Source organism: Penicillium antarcticum (genome assembly GCF_028974205.1).
Source record: "Penicillium antarcticum strain IBT 31339 chromosome Unknown utg000003l_segment0_segment0, whole genome shotgun sequence".
In the NCBI taxonomy this organism is placed as follows: domain Eukaryota; kingdom Fungi; phylum Ascomycota; class Eurotiomycetes; order Eurotiales; family Aspergillaceae; genus Penicillium; species Penicillium antarcticum.
Window position 1 is genome coordinate 2,861,661 of NW_026695301.1, and position 18,714 is coordinate 2,880,374.

The following is an 18,714-nucleotide window of genomic DNA, read 5'->3' on the forward strand; positions in this document are numbered from 1 at the left end:
CAAGCTAAGTAGACCCATCACATACATGGGTTTTTCTTTTCTTTGTCTCCCATTTTCTGGGCTAAATTGCTTTTTTTTTCCCTGTTACAATTTTAATCTAGCTGCCGAAGCGCAAAAAAACGAGCCTGATCGACAACATCCATGTCGCCGATCAGACTTTTAGATCGTGGATCCTTGCCACTTTGTTTCCTGGAGCGCGCTTGGCTTGGGGAAATCTCTCGCGCTTGTGAAGTGACAGGTGTCATAAAATGTTATATTTTTTTTGTTTCTTCCTACTAAGACATTTGCCTGAGACAGCTTTTGCTTTTTTTTTTTTTTTCTCTCGTTCTCTTTCTTTGAGACCCCGTGCGTTTGCCAGACATCCAACACATTGCCATAAAAGTCGTTCCAAACCTCGACAATGGCTTAACGTCTCAACGAGTTCGGAGTGTTTGATGCAGAAGCTGCAGCCACACAAATCGGTTGGACTATCGAGCAAACATTTCAGATCTTCACCGGACGCCGGACATTCTCCCCCGGATCGGCATCAGGATACTCTCTGCAAACAGTTGGCCGGCAGTTGCCCGTTTCTTCCATTCTACAGTATACGGGGAAAGATGGAGATGTTCCGGTGGTGCATCAAAGCACAGTAATCCCCATTTCTGGGAGTCTTTTCCACCTTGGGCAGGTTCTGGCAGTCCTGGCAGCAGAGAAAAGGCCCCAAACCGGCTGAAACACTGCCTACCGGAGCACTCTCCTGTTCTCCATCAGGTCATGTGTGACGTTACCTTGTGAAACCAGAGTCTTTAAAACGCCGGGGGCAGTCCTGCTGGTCTTTCATGCTATCTCTGGGGCACAGGGGAATCTGGATTGGACGCGGAACTTTGCATATAATTCCCCCTTGGAAAAGAAAAGAAACGAGAAGCAGGAAATGGAGAGTAAATTGATAAGAAATAAGGTACTTTTGGGCTGCCCACCAGCTGTGTAGGAGAACGACAGAACAGAAATATCAATAAAACAAACAGGGGGAAGTGGTTAGGGCAATCACACCGATTGTTACCAGAACATGGCTTAAATCGAGCCCTGCCTCCCAGAGACATCTTTCACTTTCTCCCTTTTTCTCATATTTAGCCTACTTACCGGTGAACATTTCTGTGAGTGAAACTAGACTCTCTTTCTTCTTTGCTAACAGTTTAGCAATGGTTCATTCATATGAGAATCGAGGGCTAGAAGCCCGGAGTAACAGCCTCTCTGATTCTCGATCGCGCGTTATCGAACAAGAACGCAATGTTGAGCGAGAAGAGAAGCCTCGAAAGCAGAGAAAGCGAGCCCTGGTTGCGGTGAGTCTGATCATCTACCAAACTGCCCGGTTTCTAAAACTATTCAGTGTACACGATGCCGGAAAAGAAAGATAAAGTGCAACGGCGACCTCAACAATGGTTTGGCTTGCTCAAGCTGCCGTAGTGTTGGCTCAACTGAATGCCAGTACATGCGAGTAAGTCGCCGCTGTGCAAACAGATGAGAAGACAACTGACTATCCTCGCTTCCAGGTTCACTCCGACACTCCAGAAGAGATCAAGAAGCGTCTAGCAGGTCTCCCTCCAACATCTTCTGCTCGCTATGGAGTATACCCAAGCCAAGCTCCTAGAAGACAAACTCTCATCTCTATGGACTCTCAATCCCGCAATCCCTACGGAGAGTATGAGATTTCCATGGACGGCTCCGTCCAGTATGACGAACAATCCAACTATTATGCCCAGACCTCACCAGGGTACATGGTCCCAAGTACCCGTGAGGGCACGATGGTTGACTACAGCACATGGGGAACGCAAGCCTGCGACCCAGTGCTAAACAGCCGACAATCCAACGGCGACTACTTTCAAGGAGCAGCCAGCTTATCTCAAGCCCAAACAGCCTACGGCTTCTCCCACCCCCCAGGATTGTCATCCGACATGAACCAGTCACCAGGCGTGAACAACTCCTTCTCAGAGGTAGAACGTACGCTTCCCACACCCCCAACCTGCCAAAGCCAGCCCCAATCCCAGCCCCAAGCCCCCGTCACAACAATGTGCCCCCTCCCCGAAGAACTATCAGGCATGACCCTAGCCGCAGACCCAAAGAATCCATTCTGGAACTCGCACGCAAGAGGCATGGCCGTGCCAACCGTCCCCAGCAACGGCTACACAAGCCCACCCGTCAGAACCACCCCAGAAACCGGAACCCCATCACCAGCCTTGACATTCGAATATATGCCCATGGCCACGACGGAGGATACAACACCACCCCTTCCACCAGCTGCATCATCCATCCCCTCATCCGTGGCCGGTAACCACACCCTTTACCCAGGCCTCGACACGATAGACGAGTACCGCAACGGCGACAACCGTCTAGTATGCAACAACACCTTCTCCCGAGACAAGAGATCCAATTCTCGTCTGAATGCCCTGATGTCTGACTGTTCTCCCTATTCTTATGGGTATAGTAGTGGTGAGAGGAGTAAGGCTCGTGGTTCCGCGGGTGCCGATGAAACTCGCTGTTCGGCGCCGACACTTATGAATGGCTTGCCTTATAGTCGTGTTCGGCATCCGGAGTATCATCTGGCTTTGCCGTTTGATCTTTTGGCTGATCCGTTCCCTGAGTATGGGCGTATTGAGAGTGTGACTCGGCATCCAATTTCGCCTTTGGGGTATCGGGATGCTTATTAGGGTCTTCGTCGTCTGTTCTTTGTGTCTGTCTCTTGGGAATATGCATGTCTTTGCTGGATATTTGGATTCAGCGTGGATTGGTTGGTGTTCACAATGTCTTTGTCTTGTTTTGCTTTATTTTACCCTGCTTTTGTGTTCTTTGTTGCTTCTTCCTTCTTGGTTGGTCCTCTCTTGGTTGGTCTTTTCTTTCTTTGCCCCAAGATACACGAAAGAGATACCCACATGGCCCTTACTTCTGCCTTGCTCACTGTAATGTGTTTTTCTATATGTCGTTTCTGTCGCTCCATGTCTTGTTAGAATGATCTTGTTTTGTTTCTTTCTTTCTTGTCCTTTTTTGGAATCTTCTTGTCAGCCAGGTTGAGCACTCAGGTCTGCTGCAGACAGGACCAGTGCAATGGCATATCCAAAAAAACCCCCATTCTGTTTTGCGTGGTGGACTCTATTATGTGCTTTTGTTTTTTTCTTGTTTATTCGGCGGAAGATCTCTATTTCTATTATTCTATTACTTATATTCTTCCCCCCTGGATCTGACTGAAACCTGACTTTTGTGTCCGAATAATGAGGCTGCGTGACTCTTAAGTTCATTCCAGTTATGCTTTCTAGCTTAATTGCGTGCAAGGAGCAGAGGTGGCTTTAATTTGATTTTTCATTCTAATATTTACCTACAACCGCTTGATTTGCCTCAATTCGATTCTAACATAGTGACTAATAACGATAAAATCAAAATATATTCTCCTGTCTACCTCATAATCAGAAAGGCAACCACTATGATACAACTCGACGTGGTATATGAAACTGGAGGAAGTCAAGTCCAATCATGTCTGGGTAAAGAGGTGATACACAATTATTTCTTGAGCGAGCTACCAACAGAGGATAATAGCTAAAAATATGAGAAGAAAAGAAAGAGAAAACGCAGCCTGTGTACCATGTCGGCCGCCATTACACAACCGCTCGAGCCGAAGGCAACACGCGCACATCCACCCATAACCCTGTCTAGAAGCCAGAGGCTTTTCCTGTCCACACCATGATTAGGAATTTAGACCCTGCATTTACAGGATCATGGCCAGGAACTATTGATGTCTTTCCTTACTAGATTGAAATGTTGGTTTCTTGGCTGTTGACTTCACTGAGTATACTGTCTATCTCCATGCAATGTATGTCATTGCGGGGTTGGTTTGGATTCGTATGCGTAGGACCAATAGCTATCAGGACTTTGGTGGGATGTCGTTCAGATGTACATTTTTTAGCCGATGAGATGGGGAGATGAGTTGTACGGACTTTTGGCTGGACATACTTTACCTTCGACTTAGGGCAAGCCACTTACCAGACAAGCCACGGTGGATATACATCTAGACCACTGTACGGGGAAGATCGCTTGGTGGGGACATCGACTACGCTACACGACAACCAGATTGAAGAACAAGTAAATGTGATTTCATCCCGGGTCGAAGCCCGGATTCTCATAACCCTGGCTGCCTTGGAAAGAACCGATGACCCCAAAAAACATACACACGAAACCACAACACTGACGCCCTTTTTTATCCGGGGGATCGCCAGGCTTTTTCTCCAGGGGATCACCAGCTCCAACAGCACAGGAATAAAAAGAGTTTCTGCAATCTTCACCATTCAAACGGGCATCATTTTGGGGTTTAGTCTGATGTTCGCCGAAAAAGAGAAGACTTAAACCACTCTCCCCCCACACACCTGACCACACCTGTGTTCAGGAATCCAAATCCAGGTGGGAAACTCCAGAGCCATAGACACCACCCACTTAATCTTTTCCCATCGCATGCCGCCTTTATCGGTCCATGTTGATTCGTGGTTGAGATAAGCGATGCGCTTAGTCCTTGCTCTTCTTGGGGCCCTTGACCTTGGCGATACCACGGAACTTCTTGGAGCGGTTCTTCCGTTGCTTGCCTGTGGGATGTATTAGTAGTGATTCGGGGATCAATAGACAATAAAAATAAAAAATAGATAGACGTACGCTGCTGGCGGGAGGGCTTCTCGATCTTGTCGGCGGCACCGACACGGACGAGACGGTAGTGGGGCTCGAACTTCTTCAGGGCCTCGGAGGAGTCGTAGACCAGAGCGAAGCCGGTGGACTTGCCACCACCGTACTGCGTGCGGAAACCGAACACGGAGACCTGGTCCTTGTTGGACTTGTACAGGTCGGCCAGCTTCTCGCGGAGCTCGTCCTTGGAGACGTTAGGGCGGTTGGGGTGGAGGACGTCCCTAGATTCGCGAAAGATGTCAGACCGGTGTTTTCTTCGATGAATGATTGCATTGTGCTGTGTTCCGATGTTCTCTTCTGTCTGGTGTTGTGTGGTCGTATTTCCATGTCGCGCGCCTTTTTCGTTGATTCCACCACACAGATCCAAAATCAAGGGGGGAGGAAGGGGATTCTTACACGACCATCTGCTTGCGGGCAAGCAGAGGGTTGCGGATGAACTTGCGAGTCCGCAGAGTAACGGGAGCGTCGGCCATTTTGGTGTGTGTTGGATGGAGGAAGTGTCGACGGGGTCACTGAGGATGTCGAACTTTCAATTTTCGTGTGGTGTGGGCTCGGCTAGGGTAGACACTAACCCGATCGGGGAAGTTGCCTCTGCTTCGTGACTAATCAAGCCTCAGGCAGAAAAAGAATGAGTCAGCAGATATTGCCCTTGCTGATCTAATGTCTGACTCATCTCATATTCTCCAATGATATCGTGCGCTTGATATTCTTCAATATCAAATTACCATCATGACCGACTCAATTCGCAAATTAGCGGCGCAGTATTTCCAGCTGGTGGATTTGCAGCACTTGGCCCTTCCATTGGGTCCTGTGCTTGTCCAGCCAGATGTTCAAGCTGCTATATACGAGCGCATGTTCAACGAGACTACGGTCTTTCCAATCCCACCAGCCAACTACCGAAGCCGAGTGCTAAAACTGATTCTCTCGCACATTGAAGAATCCATAGCTGACCCCGAGGAGGATGTATGCACCCCATTACCAATTGATCTTCTTTGTCTTTTTCTACTTCCCTTCCACTTCATGTACATCACCTTTCATTCCAATACAAAACTGTTATATTGAGGTCGCACTTCTTCAAGATCAAATCTAATATTGTCTAAACAGGAGATTAATGATGATCTCATGGAATGCTGGACCGAACTGGTCGCCCAGCCGAAACAATCAGCCGTCGAACAGGCACAGCAATTATCCTTCATCAAATACACAGCTCCCGCCGAAACAGAGCCGAATGAGCCAGCTGCAAAGACCGACAGATCAGTCATCACCTCTGAATCTCGCGGTCTAATCCTCTCAGCTGGAACAACCGGGTTCCGCACCTGGGAAGCAGCCCTGCATCTAGGATCATTCCTGTCCTCTGAGACCGGCGAGGCCCTCGTGCGCAATAAGCGAGTCATCGAACTCGGTGCTGGCACGGGATTCCTATCTCTGGTTTGTGCGCGCTACCTCGGTGTGCGCAGTGTTGTTGTCACAGATCGGGAACCTGCTCTTATTGATAATATGCGTGAATGTGTTCCGCATAACCTTGATTCCGAGACTGGGAAGTCCATTCCTATTTACCCTGCCGTTTGGGAGTGGGGCACTCCGCTTGAGAGGGCGGGGGATCTTGCTGGGCTTGAGTCTGGGGATGATGGGGGTCAGGGTATTAAGTTTGATGTTGCGCTCGGTGCTGACTTGGTGAGTTTATCTCTGGGGGGTGATTTGATTTATGCTGATAATTTTGGATTAGATCTATGACACCGATATTATCCCTCTGCTATTATCTACTGTGCAGGATCTCTTTGAGAATTACAATATTGAGCATTTCATCATTGCGGCAACACTGCGCAACGAGGATACCTTCCGCACGTTTTTGAATGGATGTGGTAAGTCTTCGGATTTCTTCATTTGGCGCGATGGTCATACTATGTCTGTCTGCGAGCAACCCGCTGACTTCCACAGAAACAAACAACTTTACCGTTGAAACCCTTCCATTCGAGTCGACTCCGTCACAGGACCAAACAGGCTTCTTCCATTCGACCAGCATTCCGATCCGGACGTATCGGATTTCGCGGAAATGAACTGCCACCTGCCATCTGTTATAGGTTATATCATGAGGTAACGAATATTAAATGAATAGAGAATATTATATCATGTAAATGATCATAAATAGCAGTTGTGTTATTTTTGCTTTAGTATAGAAGAAGTGTACCAACTACCAAGTATCCCATCTCGTAGATGAACGATAATATTGAATCTTATCACAAATCGGTTCAAGTCATTAGATCATTGTAAATCATTGCAAGCCACCACTCTAAGTTGTGCAACAAAGCGAAAATGGCCTCATCTAGACATATGTAGAAATCAAAAAAGAATGCAAGGGTATCATGTCGCACTCGCACCAGCGCCGTCCAAAACCAGAAACGAAACGAAACGAAACGAAACGAAACGAAACGAAACGAAACCAATAAATGCAACAATGAAACTCAAGTAAATGCAAGATAGCTATGTGGAATGCAATATTAAACGAGCGTGGTCGCTAAAAAAAGAGAAAAATGTAGAGTGTAGACAACTTCCCCTACTTGAAAATTTAGCCATCTTCTTCGGCTAGACTCTCTCGCAGTAGGTTCTCATCTATGCCTTGGGCATGAATGGCAATAGGCGCCGCGGGTGGAGGTCGGAATCCCAAAATTGGACCCTTTTGGTTCACGCCTGGGAATCTGAAGCGGAGGGCCATCGGGTCGGGGGCTTTTGGCCCTAACGATGGAGGAGCTGGTGTAGGAGGTGTTTGCGTTGGTGCTGGCACTGGTGTAGACTCCATGGTTGGGCCTTGCGTTGGGGCATCAACTTCGCCATCGGATGAAACGGGTGACATTCCCCAGCGGCCCAAGACCCAGCCTCCTACGCGCCGACCTAAAGTGGCCTTTCGTGGGCCATTGGCTGCCGTTGACGCTGTGCTGTTGCTGTCTGCGGATGTGATGGATGATGCATCGGTTGATTTATTACTCTTGCTGGCAGCCATAGAAGCAAGCAATGATTGGGATGAATGCCCAGAGCTTGTGGAGCGGTTGGCTATGATGGCCGGGGCGGAGATGACTGGGGGTGTTGAGACTAGTTCGACACTGGGAGATAGGATGCGTTGGGGGATGCGCATGCCTGGGTGCCAGTCACCCATTCGCATATGGCGGGTGTTCGGTGTGTGTATGTCCATTCCCGCCACTGAGACGGAGAGCAAGCTGTCGTGGCTTGTGGATCTGCGGAGTGATGAAGTTTGTGCCTGCATGGTGAAGAAATCATCGTCGGCGTTCTTGAGTGATTCTCGTCGTGCAGTTGATGGGAAGTAAGGTCCTTGAGGAGACGGCTCAGACTCTTCTGGAATGGCGGGCTCTCTGGAAATGTTGTCACCGTTAAGGTCTTGGCGATGGTACATATTATCGTCAAATGATGAGAGGTCATCTTGAGAATCATGATTGTCAAAGTCGCTTATTGATTGGAACGGCATATCAAGGGTCTTGAAATTCCTTGCTCCCATCACAGGAGAAGAGAACACTGTACTGCCTGGGCTAGTAGCTTGGGAGAGCTCCGCACCACGTTCGACGCAATCAAAGATCGACGATGTCCGGAACGCAGACTGCGGAGAGCTTGCCAATGAATCACCTGCATGTGACTGTAATGACCAGCGGCGCGATTGTGGTGGGATTGAGACGGATGTTTGAGATAAAATGGTTGACATGGATGAACCGGATGACTGCGAGCGATGAAGGATCCTTCGAGGTGATTGTCCCTGAGCAGAGTGCAATGCTACCGGGCTCCCTATAGCAGGCCGTCTTTTCTTCATGCGACGATTAATCGAGGCCTTTTCCTTCTTTCCGGGCGTATGGTAATGATGATGGTGGATGTGGAATTCCTGAGATACTCGACGCTCTTCTTTCGCTTCGAGCTCCTCGCTTAACGTTGTGACGGTACTTGGTTCGAGGTTATCTTCCTCGTCGACACCGGCCAGAGGCTGATGAGACAAAACTTGATCTCGGAGGTTCTGTACCTCCTCGTTCGAGGTGTTCAGCATCTCGCGTAGCTCCATAATACCGACTTGTAGATTGGCGTTGTCCTGCAGGATGTCTTTGACGAAGCGCGAGACGACAGTCGTACCACCGGCATTGCGCTTCAGTTCGGAGGCGGCAGCAGCGCCTTTAAGACGGCCTGCTGCATTGTCAAGCTCGCGCTCCACAGCTCTCTTGCGTTCCATGCGCTCAACCACCTCGGTGTGTCGCTCGCGCTCCTCGCGCGCTTCTTTCTCAATGCGGTCGATCTGGTCGTGAAGGTCGCGTAGGGTCGTTTCGGCTTTTCTCCATCGCTGCACTGCCGACTGCTCGTCTTCGTGAGCCAACAACAGACTCTCCTGTAACTTGGATTGCTCCGTCTCCATAAGAGCAAGCTGCGCCTCGAGATCAGCTGCACGCGCCGCGGCAGCAGTCAATCTGCGCACTTCGGTCTGCGTGTTCTCCAAGTTCGAAGTGAGTGTCTTGGCATAAATGTCGGACTCGGCGACAGCCCTGTTCAAGCTGTCGAGCTGCTCGAGTAGACTGCGATTCTCCTCGATGATGCGCGCATTTTGAGCCTGGACTTCCTGCTTTTCGCGCTCCAGGTCATCAATGCTGGCGACTAAGCGATGACGGTCCTCCTCCGCCTCAGCCATGTAACTTTCATGGCGATGGAGCAAAGCCTGTAAAGCAAAGGTCAGCGATGACGGCCCGAAGCAATCTGCCTTGGCAGCAGAATCCAGAAAAGAAGTCATGACGGACGCCAACGCAGAGAGAAAGGATGGGAAACCGCGACACGGAGTCCATGAGATCAGATCAGGCAAACGAGCCCCTGTGATGTGTAGGCTTGGGGTGGAACAGGTCAAGTAGACTAAAGGAAATGAAGAATGGGGAAGGAACAAAAGCCCGAGATAATATTTTGTGAGGAATGATGGAAATGATGTATCAAACATGCACGACTCAGCTCAGGACTGGGCGTCTCACGCGGATTTACAATACATTTGGGCTGAAATTTTAAACAAGCAACGTACCTGGCCTAATCTCGCGGCAGTCTCGAGATCTTTCTCCAGACCCTCCAGGGCTACATTGTTGTGCTCGAGCAGGGCACAATCATTGCGACCACAACAGCAGCGCAGGGTGGTGGAGGTGGAATGAGTTGGAATGCTGAGGCCCGAGTCCGAGCAATGCGGATGAGGATCCATGGGAATGTAATGATCCCTTGGGGAAGCAAAGTGTCCAGGAAGACCGCCAGATCATCAGTACACCTGCAACTCTTGCAGCTCAGGTCTCACAGATGTTCCTAGAAAGCGGAGAAGCTGGAGAGAAGCGGTTCGTGCCGGGCGGTTCCTGGATTATGTAAGTTCGGGACGTGACTTGGTCAACCCTAAGGAGGTTGAATATTCCCAAACGATATACTTGATCAGTGTGAGATCGTGTGAAATCGTGTGAGGACCAAAATTATTGATCCTTGACAAGGATGCGCCTCGAGAAAGAATCTCGCCAAGTCGCCCACAGGCCCACTATCCCGCAGCCTATCAAAGTATTAAAGAACGGCGATCACACCTTTATGCCCAACCAAGTATGCATATGCACCTAATGAAGTCGGTGTGAGCACAGTACGTGGAGAGTACAATGCTGAGATTGGCAAAGTGCATATAAAAAGGTACAGTACTACAAGGTAGAGACATCAAGGCAGAAGCATATCCTAGGTGAAATCATTATATAAGAATCCGCTCTGATCAGAAAAGCGGTGTATGAACTACATGCCAGCAAGGGAGTGGAGCTCAATGTCAATCTACAAGGGCAGTCAGAGACAGTCATACAGTCTGAGGAAGACAAGGCAGAAGAAGAAGCAAAGCACGTGGACGAGAGCTTGAGGATGAATGAGCATGACGCAAAATATAAAACAAAAAGTCATCGCCTGGCTCGACCGGAGACATATCGGTACTCCAGTCTAACCAAGCGATCCGGAAGGGGACGGACCAGCTAGCGGTGGTAAGAATATTTGTAAGGATAAAGGGATAAGATTAACCGCTAGACCACTGGTCCGAAACACCTTACTCTGAACACTTTATTCACAGTGATATGGCGTGAAGACAGTGCTCTATATACAGTACGCCGGAGACTCACTGTATGGTGGACTAGCTGTGAACTCTGCTTGGCTCTGACGTCGAGTGTATACATGACTTATTGACCACAGCTGATACTAGTCCTCATGTGGCGACGGCGAGGCTATACGTACTACGTTATATCGACCCCTGGCATGTAACATTTGAAGGGAGACCTTTCACCATTATGGGGAGGATATCATGCATTGTGACTATACTGCCATACTTGTACAACTCATATCTCGTAGCGAGCCATAGAAAACCACAGCCACATGTAGTACCAAGGCGCCTCGCTTTCAGGTGGGAAGAATACAACCAACCAATCAAGAAAGACAAGCAAGCAAGCTACTGTACGACAAATAAACTCATATCAAACCCCAGTCGAACCAGGAATAATTCAAACCAAACTCGAACAAGATCTTAATCCCTCGCTCGCTTCTTGATTCACAGAAAGTCCAGAGATAACCAAGAAAGATATAAAGAATTTGAAAGGATGAAAAAACATCCAGCGAAAAGAGAATGAAACAAAATGACACCCTTAAAACAGTCTAGACCAGACCAAGCCAAGCCAGACCTAACCTAATCAAAGCAAACACACCCAGGCTAAAGCAAAATGTCATCACGAACATTAATAAACGCCCCAGCGCCACCGTCTTCACTAATTTCATTGACAAGGACTTCGGTCTGCTGATACAGGCGTTCCAAAGCCGCAGCAGAAGATTTTCCTAGCGAAACTAGGATAGCCGAGTTCAACTCCTCAGCAACGGCAACCCTTCCCGACGGATCGAGGTAATGGCCATGAACAGAACGCTTAGGGTCGGGGTATGCGACCAGGGAAAAGATATCATCGAGTAGTTTCTTATCGCCTCCGTTATCGTGGGTAGGATAGTCTAGACGGAGTTGTTGGCCGTATTGGACTGCTTCGGTTAAGAGCTGGTTGAATTGCGCGACTGCTTCTGGTTCCTGATCTTCTGTTTCCATGCCGTCTGTCCAGGGGTCGTCGTTGCTGTCGTCTAGTTCCATTTCTTGGTCGAAGACTGCATGTTCGTGGGAGAGAGCTGGAGATGTTGGGCGGCGTTGCTTTGAGGCTGCTGCTGTTGCTGCTGAGAGTTCGTTGGACCGACGCATCATTTCGAGGAATTTGCGGCAGCGTAGTTTGAAGTAGATTCTTGGGTGGTCTTCTAGGACGTCGGAGTAGTAGGCTTTTGTGTGTTTGAGGGCTTTGTCGATGTCGCCGTCAAGGATTGCGGAACGGATTTCTGGGTGTGTTAGATCTGAATCTTAGGCTGTAAGGAGTAGCTTACTGTTCCGGTTAATAGCTTCGCGATCCTCCTCCACTTCATATTTCTTTAATGGCTCGCTGCGCCTATTTTCCAAAGCCATTGTTTCGGTGGCAACCTCTTCTGCGAAAGCGCGAGCCGTGTCAACGTAGCCGTCATGGGCCAGGAATTGTGCTACTAGTTCTTGCAACAATGTTGACTCGTCCAGCGGCGGTTGGAGGTTAGCCGTGTTTGTAGCGTTGATCTCTGATTGAATCGCCATTCTCTCTTGCTGTATGGAGTTAGCATGACACTTTCAACAGAAGCCGCAGCACATACCCTGACCATGCCATCAATATCAAAAACGAACGGCTCCTGTCCAAAGTTCGCCTTCAGATGTACAGTTGGCAACTTCTTCATTCCGACAGATGGATACAGCTTCACATTGCGGAGTTCGTGGAATGCGATTCCTATCCAGTCAGTATTACACACGGCCATGATGGTTGTAGAAACATACCCAAGAAGATACCGTTCTTGGTGAAGAACGCAGCCCCGGTAGAGAAATTAACACCACATCCTACGGTATCACCAACACCAAAGGTTGGACCATATGCTCGGCCAGTACCCTGATTCTCACCAAAGAACGATTTCCCATCGTCACCATGATAAGCCCAGGATTCCTGTTCCCAACCCGGAAGTCGCTCGACATTCGCCTTGGGACTTGAAAACCCAATACCAATCATGCTAGACACACGTTAGTAACGAATAAAAAACAGGGAAACAAGAACATACCCCTCCTTAGGCTTAGATTCGATTTTCACCTCAAAGTAGTAGATCCCGCACTGTGGCGGCATAGGGTGATCAGTGCGCAGCGCGGCAGCTTCATTATCATGTTTATGGACCGGACCAGCATAGCGAACATCAAGACTATCATTTGACAGTTCCAGGGCGGAGCATTTATCATCGGAGCTCCATTGCGTCGGCAGCGGTTGAAGCGTATCCGTGACGGGCGGTTCCTTCTCGATGATCTCATAGGTCATTCCACGATGGGACGGCGCCATGCGGGGCAAGTGAACATTGCTAGAGGAAGCTGAGAGCGGCGGATTCGAAGTAGAGGTCGAAGAAGAGGCGGCATCACGTTGTTGGGCGGCGAGCTTGGCTCGATGGGCGGTCTCGAGACGGGCGAGGTAGCGAGAGTTGCGGAGGTAGGATGGGGTCATGAAGCCTGGCCCGTCATTCAGGCCTAGGCTTGGAGGGAGGTCGGAGCGTAGGAAGCCGGCATACTTGCGGGAATAGTGTGGCAGCGAGTCTGGCGATCCTGAGTTCCTCCAGGCGGAGTTCATGTGCATGTCTGCATCCACGCCGGACAGAGTCCGGTGGACTCGGGTGTCGGAAGGTGGGTAGGGGATTGAGTGGGAGTCGCTGAGGAGGTGAGAGAAAGAGCTTGAGGTTGAAAATGCGTTGCCGGAGACTACGGACGCGTAGGAGGAGCGTCGTGGAATAGAGGAGATGGGGTATGAAGCTCGAGCTCCACCGGATGGGGGGATGGGCACATCAGTCATGATGTTCGCGGGTCCGTCGCCCCCCAAATGCCACGCTACCAGAGCCACTTCTGTCCGTTTTGGGCCGATTTGCTGTGCTTATCTTTTGTAACTTGAAACTTGACACTTGAGATACTTGAGGGGTTTTAGAGTATGCTTGGTGCGTGGCGGGAATCTCCAGCTTAGGCGTGTGGAAGTGAGATTAATAGAGAGAAACGAGAATGTGCGTGGAGAGAAGTAAAGTAGAATGTGAGAAATCCGAAAGACATATTCAGCTCAACAACTCAAGAAGAAGTAGAGAAAGAGAAAGAGGGGAGATGTCACGAGCCCCTATGTGCTACGAAGTACACGGGAAGTACCTTCGGCTATATCTGTATACTCTGTATACTCTGCATACTCATGTTACTGCTCTAGTATTAGCCGCCGAGCTCAGTTAAGTACATGTATCAGATTTAACAGCCGTTTAGAAACGGCCAAAGAAGCGGCCTGGAAAGCGTTACAAGTCCACTGTATTAGAGTAAGATCTTATGAAGAAGTCAATAGGCAACACCAGTGTATACCTATTCGATCTACACGTACAGACATAAAGTTATACAGTACGCACATGAGCCGTATGCCAAAGCAAGAACTATCCTCATATAGAATACCAGTCCCAAGAAGTGTTATGATACAAAACCCAAACCGATTCGGCCTGCTCGCCGACATAAGCCTGGAACCGATTCCATTCCGAACGCCAAACCAAAACCACCCGAAGAAAAGAAGAAAAGAAGTAAGGAAAATGGGATCTAATATACACAGAACAATCTGAACCGTCACGTGCATATTATGTTCAACATGCAGCACAGCTCACGCCGTCATCGCAATAGCCGGCGACGAAGGCTCAACCATATGAGAAGCCGGGGTGCCGTCGCCGTCTCCGGAATTGCTCTTCTCGCTGGGTACAGCGCTGCTGCCATTGAGTGTGTCGGTGCCCGGGGCTGTGAGCATGGGCTTGGTATCGCTGTCCCCACTCTCGAGGGCAGCCACCTTGGTATCAATCAAGTGGTCGGACTTGCCTGATCCCGGCGTGCGCCATGACGGTAGCTGCCACAGGATACCTGTGAAGCTTCGCAGCTGGAGGGGCTTGCGCTCCCACTTGCGACAAGCAGCTCCGGTGCGGTCGAGGGCGCGCAGGCCGGCGTTGATGGCGCCGGTGTTGGCTTTTGGTCCGAGGCGCTGGGCGGCAGGGAGCTTGGCGGTGTCTCCTCCTTCCTCACTGTAGAGAGCGTAGTGTGTTAGCTTTGGTCTTGGCATTGAAGGTGTACAAGGTGAATTGGCTTACAGCTTGGGCTTCTTCTTTGGGCCTGGGCGTCCCCGTGACCTGGCGCCGGGTTCGGTTTGACCGTTTGTTCTCTTGTTGCCCGGCTTAGGACCCGGAACTCCCTTCCGGCGTGGTGTGTCGCCTGGAGTTGCCCCCGTGACGGGTGTCGAGTTGGCATCATCGGAGCCATTGTCGGCGGATGAGGGCCGGATCGCAGGGATCTCGGTGGACGAAGATGGTGAGGGCCGCTCTTGGCCCTTGATGTCGGGGGTATTTTGGTTCTTCTCGAACTTTTGGAGTGCGCTGGCGGGTAGCTTGAGTATCACTGTCAAGGAGTTGGAGTTCTTAGCTCCCTTGGAGCGACCATTTGTTGGGGCGGGCATGGTGGATGTGGAAGGTATAGGAGGTGAAGTGTTTCAAATGAGGTGTGTAGGCGACCACCGTGACGTGGTGTCTTTAATCGCAAGTACTCTCAGGGTTGTAAAGATAGTGTATACCGAGATGGTGGAAACATAATCCGGGGGAAGGGGGATGGGAGGTGAGGGAGGGAGGATGGAGGGGAGGGGTGAAGTAAAAGTGAAAGTGGACGTGGGCGTGGGCGAAGGAGAAAGGGATGGACGGATTCCATATTTTCATCGACTCGTCCGTTGAAGGTTGAAGGCTTCGGCGTCGTACCGTCATTTACCGCTTTGTTTGTGGTCATTCGGGGCGATTACAGTGACCGTACACCTATACTTCTATACTTCTATTTTTACTTACTTTCCTTCTTTCTTTTGTATTCTCTCTTTACTACTGACTCTTTTCTTGACATTCTACTCTCCTTCTGTTGGATTGTGTGTTTTGACAGTCGATCTACAAATACAACAACCCTAACCCGGTGATGGATCTCATTCCACCCGCTGCATCCCGAAAATGAATCAAATGGCTCACTGACCGCAAAAGATCATTCCATACAGGGGGACAAAGTACAAATTACGATTACACATTACGAGTCACAACTTACTTACAGTACTAGAGTACTAGCAGACCTGTTCTCAAATGACCCGAAAGTATCACGAGTCAAGGCGGTCGCCACATGAACCAGAAATGAAGAAATTACGCGACCTCGCCAAGTGTCCCGGAACTCGGGTGGATTACTCTGATACTATGTACACTCACTCCAGCTTATTCTCACCCTGGCGTCGTTCTACAACTTCTGCCACGGCCCGTTGCACCTCGGGACTAGACCGTACACCAGCGAGGATGAGTCCCTCTTTCATGCCCCGCCGGAGAGTCGACACGCTCTCACGGTCACCGCGGAAAGGCGCCTGACCGAGCTGCATCATCCGAGTGGCCTCGTCATCGACTGCCCGGGACAGCTGCACCAATTTCCCGAACTGCTGCACCGTCTGCGGTGAGAGCTTATCGCCATTTCCGCCTGGCGCTGCTTTGGCGGCCGGCGGTGCAACCTGCGAGATGAAAATGTGCAGCATGATCGAGGCGCGGCGGGCCAGAGTTAGGATCTGGAAGGGGAGGAGGTAAAAGGACTGCTGGGGGAGCCAGGCTCGTAGCGCTGAAGGGAGGTAGGCCACTGGCATGAAGACAGCTTGTGGGCGCGTAATCATGGCGAGCTCGAGGGTGAGCATGGCAGCGAAGGTGAACCAGCGCCACTATACCTGTTAGTCTGGGCATGCTTTCTTGGTCTGCGGGTACTCACGTAGCGTCCCCAATTCGCCCACCAGAGCCAGTTCAATACTACCATTGTCGCAAAGCCTCCCAGGTACTGGGGGAGAACGGATCGGGTTAATGAGGCCATTAGGAACTCGCGCATGGTCTTCTTCTCGCCCCAGTTCAGCATATCGGAGCCGAGGCGATCATATGCGAATCGTTTGACGGGGTCGACTAGTGTTTCCTGGGCTCGTCGTAGGTATAGGAAGTATGCCTCGCCTTCGATGCCGACTTTGTCAGGATGATACTGAGCGGCGAGTCGGCGGAATCGGGATTTGATAGCTCGCTCATCGGCGAAGGGTGAGACTCCCAGGACTTGGTAGTAGTCGCCTGCCACCTGGACTTGGTGGAAGGTCTCGTAAAGTGTGTAGAGGAGGTAGCTGGTGATGACGAAGATGAAGATACGGCGACGATGGCGTTCGAATTTGGGCGATTGAGGCTGTGGCCGGGGCTCACCAGCGCGAATGGTCATGCCATAGTAGACACTTTGTAAGAAAGATGTGACATACTATTCAGGTCAGCATCACCAATGAAGCCATATAGCTCCGCAATCCACTTACATTTGGAAGAACAGCCCACCCGACGAAGGGGAGAAGTGAAGACATTCTGCTCAAATCACCACCCCAGATAAATCATTCCAAAAAGACAAATAAGAACGAAAAACAGAGACAGACAGATGACGCCAGTTGTAACAATGCCCCCGATATCCAGCGCCCACCGTCACCGCCCAACCCACCGCCTTCCCAACCGGGAACAAAGTCAAATGAAAAAAAAAAAGTTCTCGATTCAAGAGCATTCACATTCAATCCAATCCTCCACATCGACCCAAGCTCCGTGGAGCGCCCAATTGCGTCCCACAATGGCAGTAGACGCAATGGATATCGACCCTCTGCCCCTGCGCACCGCCGAGGCAGAGCGCAAACGCAAGAGCAAGAAGGAAACACCCGCATCGCCCTCCAAAAAGCGCAAGCAACAACCAGTCGACGCAAACCCCAACTCCAGCTCCCCCTTCACCCTCACAACAGCGACGCTCTACCTGCCCCTGTCGCCAATCTCCATCTCGCCCACGCACGCGCTGGCCTCGCTGCTCGCCGAGCACCTCTCGCCTTTGCTCCTGACTTACTTCCCCCGCTGAAGGGTGTTGTCATGGCCTACTCCAATGCCTCTATTTCTAGTCGTCACCCGTCCGACTCGTCACGGCTTGCTTCCGATCCTAATCCCCAGCCGTTGACGCTTGCTACCACTGCGGATGAGTACGGCGTGCTCTATGTCTACTTGACTGCTACTTTCTTGGTCTTCCGTCCGAAGCGCGGGCAGATTCTTGATGGGTGGGTTAATGTTCAGTCGGAGGGATTCCTTGGTGCTGTTGTTTTCAACTTGTTCTCTGTTGGCGTTGAGCGCAAGCGTCTGCCTTCGAACTGGAAGTGGGTTCCTCCTGGCGAGGAGGCTGAGACTCCTGCTACGACTGATGAGGAGTCTGGGTCCGATCAGAAAATAGCTGGGTTCGATGCTGAGAAGGAGTTTTTCCAGCCTGCTTCGCTGGCTGCTGAGGAGGTTCCTCTTGATGGTGAGGACGAGGAGGAGTCTGCTCACTCTGGGTATTTCCAGTCTGTTTCTGGACACCGGGTGCGTGGCTCTGTTCGCTTCCGTGTTGTTGATGTCGATGTTATTCCTGGTTCTGAGCGGGATCGTGGTTTCCTCAGTATTGAGGGTACGATGTTGTCTGCTGAGGAAGAGGAGCAGCTGCTCGAGTCGGAGCGTGAGGGCCAATCGCTTCCGCCTTCTTTCTTCTCGTCACCTACCAAGGCACGCACTGTTCCTGTTATGAATGTGCCGGTATCGGAGGCTGACGAGGTTTCGGTTGTGGATGTGCACTCAGACAGCCCTAAGGAGAAGAAGGAAAAGAAGGAGAAGACAGAAAAGAAAGAAAAGAAAGAGAAGAAGGACAAGTCAGAGAAGAAAGAGAAGAAGGACAAGTCAGAGAAGAAAGAAAAGAAGGAAAAGAAGTCCAAGTCGAAGAAGAGCGACTAAGATGTAAAGACCACTGATATTTGACTACATCCTGGGGGCGTTCCGGTTCCATTCCCA

The 18,714-nt window shown here is 50.3% G+C and overlaps 8 protein-coding genes across 8 annotated transcripts; 3 read left to right on the plus strand and 5 right to left on the minus strand.

The window, feature by feature from the left end:
- Positions 1–1,178: 1,178 nt before the first annotated feature.
- On the plus strand, positions 1,179–2,684 carry N7508_003785 (uncharacterized protein; the record flags this gene model as incomplete). Its single annotated transcript, XM_058461851.1, has 3 exons — positions 1,179–1,319; positions 1,367–1,474; positions 1,530–2,684. The coding sequence occupies 3 exons, from the start codon at positions 1,179–1,181 to the stop codon at positions 2,682–2,684; spliced, it is 1,404 nt and encodes a 467-aa protein (XP_058322428.1).
- A 1,840-nt stretch (positions 2,685–4,524) lies between these two features.
- N7508_003786 (40S ribosomal protein eS24) lies at positions 4,525–5,168 on the minus strand (the record flags this gene model as incomplete). Its single annotated transcript, XM_058461852.1, has 3 exons — positions 4,525–4,601; positions 4,669–4,916; positions 5,092–5,168. 3 exons carry the CDS (start codon positions 5,166–5,168, stop codon positions 4,525–4,527), a joined length of 402 nt encoding a protein of 133 aa, XP_058322429.1.
- A 256-nt stretch (positions 5,169–5,424) lies between these two features.
- Positions 5,425–6,752, plus strand: N7508_003787 (protein-lysine N-methyltransferase; the record flags this gene model as incomplete). The annotated part of the gene is made up of 4 exons (XM_058461853.1): positions 5,425–5,658; positions 5,800–6,369; positions 6,422–6,557; positions 6,634–6,752. The coding sequence occupies 4 exons, from the start codon at positions 5,425–5,427 to the stop codon at positions 6,750–6,752; spliced, it is 1,059 nt and encodes a 352-aa protein (XP_058322430.1).
- Positions 6,753–7,261: 509 nt separating this feature from the next.
- N7508_003788 (uncharacterized protein) lies at positions 7,262–9,913 on the minus strand (the record flags this gene model as incomplete). The annotated part of the gene is made up of 2 exons (XM_058461854.1): positions 7,262–9,394; positions 9,743–9,913. The coding sequence occupies 2 exons, from the start codon at positions 9,911–9,913 to the stop codon at positions 7,262–7,264; spliced, it is 2,304 nt and encodes a 767-aa protein (XP_058322431.1).
- A 1,509-nt stretch (positions 9,914–11,422) lies between these two features.
- On the minus strand, positions 11,423–13,640 carry N7508_003789 (uncharacterized protein; the record flags this gene model as incomplete). Its single annotated transcript, XM_058461855.1, has 5 exons — positions 11,423–12,078; positions 12,124–12,370; positions 12,418–12,548; positions 12,596–12,822; positions 12,871–13,640. The coding sequence occupies 5 exons, from the start codon at positions 13,638–13,640 to the stop codon at positions 11,423–11,425; spliced, it is 2,031 nt and encodes a 676-aa protein (XP_058322432.1).
- An 825-nt stretch (positions 13,641–14,465) lies between these two features.
- N7508_003790 (uncharacterized protein) lies at positions 14,466–15,302 on the minus strand (the record flags this gene model as incomplete). The annotated part of the gene is made up of 2 exons (XM_058461856.1): positions 14,466–14,874; positions 14,941–15,302. 2 exons carry the CDS (start codon positions 15,300–15,302, stop codon positions 14,466–14,468), a joined length of 771 nt encoding a protein of 256 aa, XP_058322433.1.
- A 777-nt stretch (positions 15,303–16,079) lies between these two features.
- On the minus strand, positions 16,080–17,231 carry N7508_003791 (J domain-containing protein; the record flags this gene model as incomplete). Its single annotated transcript, XM_058461857.1, has 3 exons — positions 16,080–16,568; positions 16,616–17,134; positions 17,187–17,231. Coding segments are annotated over 3 exons (1,053 nt in total), but the record flags the coding sequence as incomplete, so codon positions are not given.
- A 254-nt stretch (positions 17,232–17,485) lies between these two features.
- N7508_003792 (DNA-directed RNA polymerase I subunit RPA43) lies at positions 17,486–18,657 on the plus strand (the record flags this gene model as incomplete). The annotated part of the gene is made up of 2 exons (XM_058461858.1): positions 17,486–17,605; positions 17,629–18,657. The coding sequence occupies 2 exons, from the start codon at positions 17,486–17,488 to the stop codon at positions 18,655–18,657; spliced, it is 1,149 nt and encodes a 382-aa protein (XP_058322435.1).
- Between the last annotated feature and the right edge of the window lie 57 nt (positions 18,658–18,714).